Source organism: Condylostylus longicornis, unplaced genomic scaffold (genome assembly GCF_029603195.1).
Source record: "Condylostylus longicornis isolate FDR11 unplaced genomic scaffold, ASM2960319v2 ptg000001l, whole genome shotgun sequence".
Taxonomy (NCBI): domain Eukaryota; kingdom Metazoa; phylum Arthropoda; class Insecta; order Diptera; family Dolichopodidae; genus Condylostylus; species Condylostylus longicornis.
Genome location: NW_026577970.1, coordinates 4,659,887 through 4,675,040, shown reverse-complemented (window position 1 = coordinate 4,675,040; position 15,154 = coordinate 4,659,887). Strand labels below are relative to the sequence as shown.

General features: G+C 24.8%; 1 protein-coding gene across 2 annotated transcripts in view; it reads left to right on the top strand.

Moving 5' to 3' along the window:
* Positions 1-342: 342 nt before the first annotated feature.
* LOC129613675 (putative cyclin-dependent serine/threonine-protein kinase DDB_G0272797/DDB_G0274007) overlaps positions 343-15,154 on the top strand; it is a 28,950-nt gene continuing 14,138 nt past the window's right edge. The window contains exon 1 of one of the 2 annotated variants that reach the window (XM_055527954.1): positions 343-458. In XM_055527954.1, the coding sequence (XP_055383929.1) occupies positions 380-458 (79 nt within the window). In that variant the 5' untranslated portion in view covers positions 343-379. Of the gene's footprint in view, positions 459-5,526; positions 5,793-15,154 lie in introns of those variants that run through there. The other variant, XM_055527881.1, reaches the window with a different exon arrangement.

Sequence of the window (15,154 nt, the reverse complement as noted above, 5' to 3'; positions counted from 1 at the left end):
AAAAATTCAAATAAAATCATTCATAATTTTTTATTAAATTGGATTTCGTCAAATGAATGTATACCAAATTAAATTTATGGAAATGGAAATTAAATTCATTAAAAAAATTTTATGGAATTTTAAAGAATAATTCAGAATTAAAGATCCAGTTTAACGCAAAAATTGGGAATACTGCATATGGTGGAAGTAATTAATAATTGAAATTTTCCTATAAATGCGTGTACATACATACATTTAATACATAAATATTTATCTATGAACGTACATACAAGCTTATGTACATATCCGGTAGAATGGAAGTGTACAACATTAAAAATTAGTTTTCACACAAAATATAATTGTTTTTGCGGGTCGAATGTAAAATAATAATATTTCAAAAATGCCAGCACGAAATCTTCAAAAATATTTATTTACCGTTAAACCTATGAAAAAGAAGCAGCCTCAGCCTGGAGCGAAATGTAAGTAAAATTGTTGAAAAGTTTTATTTTGAAAAGTGATTGAAATGAATTGTACAAGTATAAACTTTTGGTATCGCCTCTTAAGAAAAAATATTTAACAAATTATTCTTTCGATCAAGCATTTTCGCTCTAAATGTTGTTCATACATCCACACGCCGTTTCTTGACGAGTCGGTCTCAGATTTTTTCTTTGATATGGAGGCACTAACACAATCTACCAAAATGAAAGACTATCAACTACATTTTTTAAATTTTATTGGAAATGTGATAAAAATATGGCACTTACGCTTATTTCGTTGTTCCCATTTGACTCACAAACTTTCAACTCGTTTATTGAAGTAAAGTATATTTACATAAATTTTCCGAAATTTTCCATGCTAGTGGTAGCATTTTTTTAATTAACTTCTTAAATACCGGATTGTACAGGGTCTTTAATGTTAGTTAATGTTTGATTTACAAACAAACACACATTAATGATTAAAATACAAAAAAAATAGAATAAAATAAAAAAGGTGTAGTAAATTTCAAGGCACTTAAAGATTTCATGGTTTTAAATATATACATACATCGTAACATGATACATAAAGTTTATAGGTTTACTTTTCACCAATATTGCGAAAATAATTTCAATAAAACAACAGTATAAAAATCATAATGAAGTAGTCAGGTAGATAAATAAAATAAAATACAATGGTTATACTCGTATTATACAAAAAAAGTGAATTACTTCCCGCCTCCCTGTGAAAAGAAACAACGCGGAATATTGTGTGACTTTTATCGGAAAAAATATTTTATTTAGTGCACGTAACATCCATTTGTTTTTGTTTGAGTTCTTTTTTAAACCCCTTACTTAATTTCTTTCTATAAATAATATTACTAACGTACTATTAAATTAGAGCTCTTCATTTGAGGTGGTTTAATATAGATTACAACAAAAATTTTGTATAGAATTATTAGGTTCTTAAGAGTAGGCAATAAAATGTTTCTTGTCATAATATTTTTCTTGTGTCAATTTTCTTTATTTTTTCAATGAATGCCTATAATATGTGAGATAAAAATATAATAAATATATTGGAAAAAATAATAAGTCAGTAAAATATAAAAATAAAAAGAAATTAAAAAGAAATTGGAGCAAAAAAATAAAATTCGAAAATGATTGGTTGGAAGTCAGTTTCCAACAAAATTTGTATTGAAAATTAATTTGGGAAATTCAAACTGCCAAATCGACAACATTTCATTTTTGCTGAAATTCTACTAGTCATAAAACGTAATGTAAGTTGCAAACGGCTTGTAGATTATATTATTCAATCTGTTCGTGAAAATATCGGTTTGAAATCCTATTAAATTTTGCTAACTTGAATTAGATAATTGCAATTATCATTTAATATTTAGAAAATCCAAAAATTTTAAGTAGAGACTTAAAAGACATACAAAGGTTTTGAATATATTCGAAATAAAGCGCCAAATACTTCCAGCCTATTGAACCTATTCAGTTGCAGGCTGAGAAGTATGCCATCAATGTGCAAACCTTAAAGTTTTAGGTTTATATTCGGCACTCTCGAATTGCTGTTTAGCTGTTTTAGTGTTAGTATAAGTTGACGTGAAAAGAGATGAGGTTGCAGACACCAAACGTATTGTCTAATAAATCGTTTATGGGAATTCTACGTGAACTAAGACAAAAAAGTTAAAATGGCAGACGTCATAGCGATAGAGGGTCTTTTCAGGCTTCCGATAGGCATAAAACTCTTTAAGCTTTTAGACAGCTATGTGGGCAAAAATATTAAGGAAAATAAAAAAAAGCAAGTAGACATCATCTTGTAAAGAAAGTGTGACTGACTTTTAAAATGAAAAATTCTAATAAAATAACGAAGAATTCTTTGTTAGGTATAGGAAATAGAACTTTTTACTTTAAATTCATACCAACGTTAAACATTTTCACAATATTACAAAACTGTTATAAATATTAATATTTATGACAATTGGTTTGTAGAGTGGCACATTTCATAAGGAATTCTACTTAAAAAATTATTCTCAGAAATGTGTCAAAATATTTCAAAAATGTTGCATACTTTCCGGTGGGAATTTATTCAACGTTTTGGAGAAAATAAAGGGGTGGAAATTAAAAATTTTGCTAACTTTGAGAAAGAGAAAACGTATTTTATTCGAAAAAATAAAATTTATTTGTTAATTTCTATAAACTGTGAAAAACCAAGAAGAAAAATTTGAAAAAAAAACCGTAATGTTTGCAAATCTTATTCTTTACAAAAAATTTTGAAACTTTTAAGAACAATCGGTTTCTATCAAGGATCAATTAGTGGAAAAAATTCAGCTTATTATCTGAACGGATGTAGAAATTTTGTAGACAGACAGATGGACGAGCGTAGAGAGACTGATAAGATAAGTTTCAAATTTCGTTGGAAATACAAAAGTAAAGTTTGTCAATGAAAATGAAAATTAAATATAATAATAAAAAACAAATAACTAAAATTGAAAGTTTATAAAAGGTTGACAATTATGTGTCGTTACCAATAATTAACCCGTGATATTATTTTTATTTTGTCCAAGAACAACATGACACTTGAAATTTGTAATGAAAAAAAAATCGACGTCGGCCAAATTCAGTGTTCATAGAAGAGCACATTTCCTTTAACAATTTAAGTTTACAGATGTTATATTTAGGAGTGTAACTTTAGGTATAAATAATGAAAACTATGTTCTGATGAAATATTTTTTTTATTAGCATACACTTTTTGAATCATAAGTTAATAATTTTCAAAAAATGTAATACTCGCATACAAATATTGAATTGTGGTTTATTTATTAATTTTCTTTAGACATAACGGCATAATTTTTAAAATTTTTAATAAGTGGATGTTTTTTCGTTAAAGAAATAGATGATCCAAAAATTAAATTTTGTCAAATTTTAACAAATGACCATTCGCCCTTGTCATTTGGATTTTCACAAATTTAAAGAATTTATTATAACTGAAGGGGTGGACATATGTATGCATATATACAAAAATTTTGATCTTACTACTGAGAACTAATGTTTTTACTAATATTTACTCGGCTATAAAATTTTAACTTTGAATAACTTGAAAAGTAGAAAGTTGAAATATTTATGTTGAATTTCGACGGACAATTCTTATTTAATTTAGTTTTTTTTTATTAATGCGTTCATATAAATTTAAGTAAATTCGTTTTGCTTCGTTTATTTCAAAATTATTTCACTTTCACATTTTCTTTTATTATAAAACTCCGTTCTATATTTTTTCTCACTATTATCATCCACATAAAATTACAATGAGTTTCATACAGCCCTATAAGGATATCAAAATGTCATTTAATGAAAATGTTTGAAAAAAAAAATGGAAATTTGGTTCTTAGCAGAGAATAACTTAAGCCACTTGGATTCTCTGAGAATTTCGTAAGGTATTTGAGTTCGGAAGGAGAACCCAAACATTAAATTTCAAAAAATTCAGTTCAATTTTTGACACGTGATTGACACCTGATTTCTCCTAAAATTAAAATGGGTTTTTGTTTATATATAAGTTTTAAAGAAAATCTCTTGAATATTTTTTTAAAAATTATAAAAAATTTAAAATCGTCCAGTTTTCGAAACTTGACATATCCTAAAAATCACCAATCTGTGATATAGCAAGAGTAAACTCATATAATCGAAAAACTCGGTTCAGCCAAAATTAAGATTTACAAACGAACAGATAGACAAGTTAAGTTATCTACAAAAATATATGTATTATTTTTTTATATTTCCTTAAAAAGCAAAAAAGCATTTTCGCTGAAAATGTGACTTGTGAGTATGACATAGCTTTCTTTATATTGTATTAAATGCGGTTGGTAAATAGTTTAAACGTGTAAAATAGCGCTGTATTTACAATATGCTGCATTTCCAAGCTTTAGTTTCTTATATCGTTTCCACAACGGCAAATCCATGAATTAGCGGAATTCTGTTTTTGACATATTGTAAAAAGAAATTTTAATCTGTTTCAAATGGCTTTATTTTTGGTTTGGGTCTGTAGATACATGAAAGAGCCTTTGTCAGCATGAAGGGCTTATGTATACAAATATTGTCATAATATTAGAAAAATTTAACTAATTTTTAATGTTGGAACGATATTTCACTATGTCAAAAAGTTTTTGTACTAAAATGTGCTTATTTAGAAATCATTAATTTGGTCTAAAACTTGTTTTTTTTTCTTTTTTTGTATTTCCATTTTAATATTTACATTTATTTCATTTTTTTTTAAATATATTTATTACTATTATTATAATTTATTATTCACGCACAAAATTTTAAGCACACCTTTCCATTATACCCAAATATAGATAAAAATGTATGTATAAACAATACATACATAAATACATTCATACATGCATTAAAATTTCAAAGTTTTTCCATTAGACAATTTTCCAAATTAACCACCACTTGAAAACTAAATTAAGTACAAAACTTTCTGAGAAAAAATAAAAAAGTATAAAAAAAAACAAAAAAAAAAACAAAATACAAAATGATTCTATAACAAAAAAATTTAGTTGATTACAAGAAGTCTTACGTCGCGTTTTATTTTCTTACACACACTAAAAATAAATACAAAAAAAAAAGAAAAGAAAAGAAAAACCGAAAGCAAAACGAAAATTTTTATGTGAACTGGGAAAAAAAAAATGTTGTCCTTTGTTTTTGTTTTCTGAAATATTTGTGTGTTTTTTTTTTATTTTACTTTTTCATTTTCGTTATTTTTTCACGCGGGTCATAACATAAAAAAGTAAAGCACATAAAAAAATGAGCAATTAATAAAATTTTTAGTATTATTTCTCGTTTATGAATACAAAATGTTTGGCTTGAGACGAAAATTTTTTTTTCTTAATTAAAAAAATATTTATTTTTTATTGAAGTTTTAAATTTGAAAAAAAAAATCAAATAATGAAAAAATGTGCTTTCGAAAATTATTCAAATTCATTCAAAATTATAATGAAGTAATTAAAAAATATAAATATGAAAATTGTGTTGGGTCAAAAATATTCCAAAAGTCAGGATTTTCCAATGCCTTGTATTTCAAATTAATTATTTGAAGAAAAAAAAAAACAAAGTAGTCTTTAATAATTTAAAAAAAAAATTAAAAAGTATTTGTGCAGTAACAAAGTAAAAATAAAAAAAAATTTCATATAACAAAATAGAAAAAATAAAAAAATAAGAAAAAAAAATAAAAGAGAATAAATGAGAAAAAGAGAAAAATAATGGCACCGCCACCAAATTTACGAAAATATTTATTTGTGGTACGTGCCACATCTCGTCCAACTCAAAAAAAATTTCCCCGTAAGTTTTTAATGAAAAATCGGTGAAAAATACCTCAATGCAACAAAAAAAAAATAATTTAAAAGAATAGAAAATAATTAAAAAAAAAAAAGTTGAAAATTACTAAAAAATTAAAAAAAAATTCACATAAATTAATTAATTTTTTTTGTTCTCAAGTTTCATATTATTTTTACATAGATAAACTTGTAACATACGAGTACAATAAAACTCGGGTTTTAAATTACATTTAATTTGTATATATAGAAAATTATATACGATTGTGTTTTTATCATCAAATCACCAATATGCTTGTAATTTTTAATCTGTAAATATTTTAAAAAGTAAAAGAGTATATAAAAAATTTTAATTAATTAAAAAAAAAGTAATTATAGAAGAAAATTTTGTACATATATATATGTATGTATGTAAAAGTTACATTAAAATTTTTCATTATTTTAATTTAATTTTAAATTTGAAGTGTGAGGTTAAAATTTTCATTAAAAATAATATATTAAAGCCATCTATCGGGATAAATGTTAATAACTATGAATATTTTTAAATTTATTTTTTTAATTTTGTAAAATTTATAAATTTAGTTAATATTTTTATGAAGAATAATATTGATTTGCTAAGAAAAAAGTGTTGGAATACAATATTTTGGAGTAGTAGACCTTTGTAAAAATTGAAGTACATAAAAATTTTAGTACATTTGCTATAACTATATTTAAATATGCGCAAAATTTGCTTTTGATTATAAATTTAAACTGTTTTCTGCTGGTAAATGCATGTTATATACTATGAAACAAGGAATTTTTGCAAGTCTTTGATAGTTAGTCTAATAATTTTGATAGTCTAAATGGTATAATTGAAAATTAAACAAAAGTTTAATAAATTCTTATAAAATATGTGAAATTAAAAACAAACTGAGGATAAAGTAACACATTTTCTCTTATTCAATATAGGAAATTTGAGTGTCATCGGAAAAATTTAATCATTTCTTATAATAATTGTGTTAAATAATGCTGAAATAAACAAATTCGGGATTTGACGTTGGATAATGTTGTTTGCACTTTTAAAAAAGCCCAACAAACTCATTTGTTTACACTTTTAGGTATATAGAAAGAACGAGTCCTAATCTTTACGGAATTGTTTGTGAAATGAATTTTTGATATTTATTTGTTTATGATATTCGTATGATTAAGAAATTTTAACTTTATATCACAAAAGTTATTTTTACAGATTTGTGAATAAACGGGTGGATAAATTTAAAGACAATCAAGTAAAAATAAAAAATGAAACGAGGGTTGAAAGAAACAAGTATTTTTGTTAATCGTTTTCAAAAATATCAATCGAATTTTCAGAAATTTAAAATTAAATATGAAAAATTTACAATTAGAGTAAAGCAATTTAACACAAACTAAGTAATGCGCTTATGCTGTATTTGATTTTCCTATTACACTTTTTACTGCCATTTATCTGCAAATTTTCCCATTTGAGTAACTTTGATCGGATAATTGAAATTCGAAATTGTAATATGGGGTCTTAGTAATATATTTGATGAGTTATTGAGTTTAAGTCAACCATATGTAGTTATATAGAACAAAAAATTACAATTTTATTGCAAAACTATTTATTGACAAAAATATGAAAATTATTGTATCGAAATTAATTGAAAAATAATTAACTTGCATTTTAAACAGTATCCTCAATACTGTTATTTTTTGGATGGTGAATTTAATAGAGTCCCTCTCATAATCAGATTAAAATTAATGTATTCATTATATGTGCTTTCTTAATTAAGTTTAACTCTTATTTCCCAAAATTTAACTTTTTCCAAAGTTTAACTCTTATTATCAAATTTGTTACTTTTAATACAACGAAATTATTGGTGCCCTGTACTAGCTTTTAGTGACTTTAGGTAGCAAAAATTAATTGTTAGAAATCATTTCCTCTTTCTTTTTAACTTCAAATAAGCGATTTAATAATAAGTTTTATTAATAGTAATAATAATATTATATAAAATACAAAATCATAATTTCCTTGAAATAGAACGTTATATAAATTAGAAATCAATATATTTACAAAACCGGGTATACAATTCTAATAGTTTTGACCTCCCCTCTATATATACATGGATATTCTAATATGATATCTTATATAATATATTGACAATTAATATATATACTGTTATTTTAGTATATTTATGTATAAGACCATAAGTTTCCTTTCCTTTATTAATCATTTTACATTAAAACATTTTAATAATAATCAATAAATATTTATTACGCGTGCTTAAAATCTATACTTTGTTCTATATGTTGGTTTTTATATTAAAAATTGTGACAAATTTGTCTATAAAAACTACATATTTTTTTTAATATTTTTAATATTTTTTATATATTAATAAAAAATATTATATTTATCATAATGCAGTACAATTGGTATACTGACATGACAAAAATCATTCGCACATTTTTTTTTATTATTGCTGAATGTAGTCAAATTATTATACAAAGTTTTTATTCATTTTCATAATGCAAAATAACTTACATGATATTATATAAAATAATTATTAAATAAATTTTTGTAATTTTTCAAGACAACTATAAGATATCCTGCTATACAATATGTAATGGGTATTGTTATTGTGTATATAGCTCATAGTGCTATGCAGAATACGATTTTTGTAATTTTGAGAGTATTAAGTTTCTTAATTTAAAACAGGAGCACTCAAAAAAAGTAGTTCCATTGTGTAATTAGAAAAATTGCCTGTCATATCACTATAAATTATGTACACAATGGTGTTATGAAAATTATATTTTACTTTGTTGACTGCAGGAGTGACAATTTTGATGTGGTGGAGAAAGATTGAAGAATATTTGAAATTTCAAACAAATTTCTATTTCTGTCTAGTCCTCAAATGTGTAGAAGAGTAATTTTCAAAATTAAAAAAAGTGCTCTCAATCCCTACAAGAGGCCAAAATTTATTGATTGCAGATAGGTTTCGAGGTAGTGCTTCAAGATCAAATTTTGGTACGCAAATTGAACGCACTGATTGTATTATTGGCTTTAGGTTAGAGTTATGTTGCAACCCCGAATTCAATAAAATTCTATTTAGCATTTCATAGATTATACAACATATGTAACAGAGTTTCATTTGATAAAACTTATGCTATGTAAAAACATTATTCCTCTATAGTGCAAACATTAATTTTTAATTCGTATAATAGTGTTGTTTATTTTTGTTATATTGTCTGAATGCTATGGACTATTTTTTTTTTTTTGAGTTCTGACATTAGAAGTCAAGTTGAATGTAGTCGGAATGATACGATCTCCACGCATGTTACATGTATGCATACGTACATACATAACGTACATATATATTATGCGTCTTTAGTTGAGTTTGTAACAAACTTCAAATTGTCATTTTCATGAAATATTAAATTTAGTTTTGAAAAATGGAAAAGAAAAGATTACATCATACTTATTTACTTATAAATATAAAAATATTTCTATTTTATAAGTTTTATTTATGTAAATATATAAAAAAAATTATAGATTGTAAAACACGATATTAAAGTAAGATAGTAAAATTCTACACAATATAAAAAAATATATTTAATAATAAAACCCATATGATGTGGCCAATACATTACCGACCGCTTTTCTACAGTATTGCACAAAATCATGAAATTGTCCTTATTAAACAGTTATTTAAAATTATATTAAAGGTATATAAGGTAGTTAGTTAATTGATCTAGAAGTAAGTTAGTTAATCGATCTAGAAAATTATAAATTTGGTTCTTAGTAGGGGCTCGTTTTCAGTAATCTAATTTCCCTGGAAAGTTTCCCAGTTCATTTCGTTGACAATTACAAGTAAAACATTAAATTAAACGAAAATTTATTGATTAATTCTCTGTATTTAAGAAAAAATGTAAAATTGGTTCGTATAGAAACAGTTTAGTTTCTGACACCTTATTTCCTTGAAAAATTGGAAAATTTATTCCTTGCCGTAGTGCCAATAGAAGCTTGTATGTAAAATTTTAAGAATATGTGTTTAATATTTTATTAATAATCGAAAGTGCCAAATCGGAAAAATATGTACAAAGCTAAACAAATCTTTTACTACTTCCAAAGTAAACTCAGATATAAATTTCCGTGAAAATTGATTGAACCCAATTTCAGATACAAGAATTCAAAAACAGATACACAAACGAAAAGACAGAAATGTAACATGAAGAAAAGCATTTCCGCCGAAATTTCGACATGCTAAATTTGGTACCATCACATAACCTCTGTTATTGTATGCAATGCGGTCGGAAAAACGAAACATATTTAAAGAAATACGCACATACACGCATAAATATATATATAAAATTTATGAAACTAAAGTTATTAAGCATTAACTGATCAAAACTTTGGAAATTGTTTTAGAAAGCACATAAGTAATAAATTACTTTATTACTTACATGCTTGTCTGACAGCTGCTGATTTAACTGGTTTGCGCCATATATTGCTGCCTTTGAAATCTCCTGTACTTCTAGTTTTATCGACAGTTGACCGTAATTATAATCAAGACAGAAACTTGACCGTAATTATAATCAAGCGATTGAGTTTTTGATAATAAATATTTTTAGAAACGCAACCCAGGAAGTGCCAAATATCATTAGATCTAAATTTCCGGCGGGTTTTTTATTTAACCTCATTAACTAATAGAAATAAACAAAATTGACGTATATAATACATACAGTTATACGTTATTTTATTTTATTAATAACTGCTACCTATTTTTAGCTTAAAAGTTTTAAAAATGTACGTTTAACCTACATAATATGGAAATAAATAACCAAAGAAACATCCATATTACGTATTGATCTTTAAAGCAGTAATAATAAATTTTTATTTTATTATTACTATTGAGTCAACTCGATTTGATTTAAATTTAGAGTAATTCAAAAGCAATTAAAGTCATTTAATTCACAAATACATTTGTGAAACTCAGATATTTGTCAGCTATATTTGTGTTATGTACAAATTTAGCATGCATAATTTTATACTACCGCATGTAATGAACATACTGTTACTATACACTAGTAATGAAGTTTATTACAAAACTTAAAAATTATCGCTTCACGGGAATTACAGTTAAGTTTTTGATCGTAAATAAAATTAATCGAAAATAAATAAAGGCGCAGACAATTTTAAATGAAAAAATAAGCGTCAACTCTAATAAAATACTGCCAACTTAGTCCTACATCTACAAGTGTGACAACCTTGAGTTCGATTATTGAGTTTTCGCCGGTAAATCACCGCCGATTTCTAGGATAAAATTTTTCTAAATTTTTTGTCTTGGGAATAGTTTTTCATTCTACGCTACTGTAGTATGAGGAAATTATATTTTGTTTTTATGTCAAGTTTTAAGTTTCGTTCGTCTATGTTCGTTATGTTTCGCTAATTATATTTTGGGTTGAAATTTAATTCTTCGGGACTTTTAAAGCTATAAGCATGTCATATTCAATTTTTTATTTTTAAAATAAACTAATGAAAAGAAGTTGACCCAGATTTCATTACTTTTGATTCATTGTTTATTTATTCATTTTCTTTTTTCAGTAAATATTATTATATATACTTCATAATAGTTATTCGTAATATTTGTATATATATACACAAGTAGTATATATGACATGTATAGAAACAAATATAAATATGTATATGTACATCTGCGCATAATAAAGATATACATACATGTGAAACTATTATTACACAAACAATAACTGTCATCTGGACATTCGCTGTTTTATATAAACAATGATTATGAATTCTTGACAACGCAACATACCTTTTCACGAAATTTTCTTTTTAGATGTCTCTTCGTATGTTAACGTTATCCTTTTTATACAAGTTAAAAATTTGAACAATATTATAAAGTTGGGACTCCGTTTGTAGAATTGGCAATTAGGGCTCTGAAATGCTGTGATTACTTTTTTAACTCAAAAGTAAAGATTAACACGTTTTCATTTAGGCAATCCAAGTTCTTAAAAAAAGAAATATGGGCAATAAATAACAAAAATATAAAAGAATTAAAAGATAATCTTTTTTAAAAATCGATTCACTAAATTTACAGAATTTAAACTTTGCAGTTGTATCGTAATTCTAGGTGAAATTGGAATACGAATTAAATTTTTTCTTTCTGTTCAGTTTTCTCTTTAATTTAAGGCAGACCCATTAATTGGGAACAACTTCAATAAGCCTTGTTAAAAAATTTTCGCTTTGTAAGTTAACTAGGTGTGAGCACTCAAGTGTAAGACAGAAGCTTGATTCATATTATGATTTAAAAGTAAATAACGATGGTTTCACATAGCAGTCTTACTTTCTTAAATTTTTGTCGAATTGTCAATATAGCTGATTTATTCCGAAAAAAAAAAAAACTTTCATTTTTCTGCGTCGGCAGATAAATTTTAGTTTAGAAATATCAAATTTGGGATTTTTTTTTGCAAGTTATGAGGTTCGAATTAAGGATACAAAGTTAAGGTTCGAATAAGCGTAGTATATTTAACACAAGGAATGTTGGTCACTGCATTACATACTGATTGTATATATTTCTTGATTTTTTGATAATTTTCCTAGCAAACAATTTTCTATTCTTATAGATTCTAATTAGACAACGAAATTTTTAATTTTTTACTTTCTAAAATAATTTTAATATTTTTTGTTTCGTTCTTAAAGTGCCATATAAAAATGATATTCTTGCTTCGAGACACAAACCTTGTTAACTTAATTTCAACAATTGCAGTTCCATTTTAATCTAATCATATTTTATGATTAACCTTTAACTCGTTTGGATCGCATATTGAATCAGAAATGATTTTCAACTAAAAATGTTTGCTATTACTGTATTTTCATAACCTCGATTTTTATAATATTTTTATGTTTGATATTATTCATATATATATACGTACATATGTAAAAATATGTCTATATTATATAGGAATAGTAAATATATAAAAAAAATGGTTTCTTGAAGGTCAGATTTAATTAAGTTTTATTAACTGTTCTTCAGACTACCATACACGTACTTATCTTTGCACTTTAAATTATTATTTTGTTTAAATATGTATGTGTGTTATGTATTGTGTACATTATCTAATAAAAGAGTACACAATACATGTGTAAATTTGTGCGAAAGTATGTATAAATTTGATACATATACTTAAGTATATTCATAAGTACAATATTAAAAAGTTCAGTAATTTTGTCATTACTCAAGGACATAAAATTGAATGAAAATGAAATATAAGGATAATAAGTGCTCCTATATACATAAGTAATAGAAAAGGAAATATTTTCTTTATAAATAAATTATAAAAAAATAAAAGAAAAAAAAAATTAGAATTGTTGTATTTTATAAACAAAAGAGGTTTACTATTGAGCGGGTGTTTATTTCTCAATGATTTTTATTAATGAAATCTAAAATTATTACCGGTTTAAATTAGCCACAAATGTATATAGGAATAAAATACTTACGTACTAACAGAAGTAGAGCATTTTAATTGATGAAAATTTATTAAGTTTAAATTTCAATTTGTGTGTACGTAAATAAGTCTTTTATCTGCGCGATTTTAATTGCTTAATAATAATATACAAGGTGTGCTTTATTTAAGTGAATTAATTTCTAAAGTGATTTTTTTAATAAAATATTTCACAAGTTACAATAAAACAAATAAAAAAATTGAATTAAACTTAACAATTTTTAAAGATAAAATCTAATTGCTATTGAAATTTTTATTATTATTATTTTAAATGTCATTGTTATTTATTTACACCTACATATATATACATATATATATATAAAATTCGTTATATTGATTTATATAATGTATTTATTGTGAATAGTGTACAAATATATACGGGTTATTAAAAAACGCTTACGTGTGAAATATCAATTAGGAATAATAGGTAAACAAACATCAAATAAAATATTAATAAAATATTATTAAAAACATCCTTAACATACACGTTCAAAATTTAATAATCTATTTATGACCATGACAAACTTTATTTTATTATAAACATTAATAATTATTTAGATATCGTGTACAATTTACTGCCATTTCATCAAATTTAAAGAAAAACGAGAAAAGATTAGAGTTGCGGTTGTCAACTCGTAGGTAGTTTTACGAATGTTAGGAGTTATGTGACACAAGACGAAATAATTAATGCAGCCCTCTATTTAGAAATCAAATTTTTGTTTTCGGATGGTTGCTTTCGGAGACGATTGGAGTTACATTTAAAAAAATTGTAATAAATTGGAGTTAGTTCATCTACTGATAACAGGTTTGCTTAATAATAATATACAAGGTGTGCTTTATTTAAGTGAATTAATTTCTAAAGTGATTTTTTTAATAAAATATTTCACAAGTTACAATAAAACAAATAAAAAAATTGAATTAAACTTAACAATTTTTAATTTTAATTAGTACCCTAATATGGAAATAAAATCGCTTTCTATTAAAATTTGTTGAAAAAATAAATTAATTTCAGATTTTTATAGCAGTTTTTTTAATTGTATTCATTAAATTCAAGCTTGGTCATACAGTAATACCCGTTAACATGCTTCTTGCTTAACTGAGCTTGTGGTCGTCGTGGGCACCTATAATTTTTATTTTATTTTATTGAAACACAGATTATTGAGAATCAATTCTCGAATAAATGCATTTCATATTTATGAAGTGACGAACGTACGTACATAAATTCAAACCATAATACAAATAAATGTAGCATGACTTTACAGACCGATAATTACATACAGGGTTTTACCCGGCTTAATTTTTTTTTTTGCGTCGCTACACTCTGCCCGTTTAAGTGCCTCAACTTTTTTAGAATCGTTTAAAAGCATTCATTTTTTATCACATTTTTCTCAATTTGTTTTAAAATTAATTGCTTTACTGTCCCGCTTAATTGAAAACCCGCTTAATTTCTTTTATTTACGCAGTTAAATGGGTTCGGATATGTACTTAAAAAATTGGATTTTTTTGAAACGCACTTAAGGATGTTTTACTGTATGCGATTTAAATAATGTTCTTGCAGCAATAAATCTTAGTGGGCTGTGAAAATATTGCTAGTTTAGCTCAATATATTATTACTGAAAAAGACGAAGGACGAACAAAGAAAGTTAAATCGATTTTGAATTCCAACGCATCCGAAATGAAATGATAAATTTATAATACCCTTTCAATATTTGTAGAAGTGCTGTTCATAACCTGAAATAATGATAGACTAAAATGGAAAGCAAATACAAAGCTCTAAATTTGAAAAGTAAAATGGAGTTTAAAAACAATGAAAAGAATGACAAACGGTGTTTAAGATTTTTGGCATGTGTACAA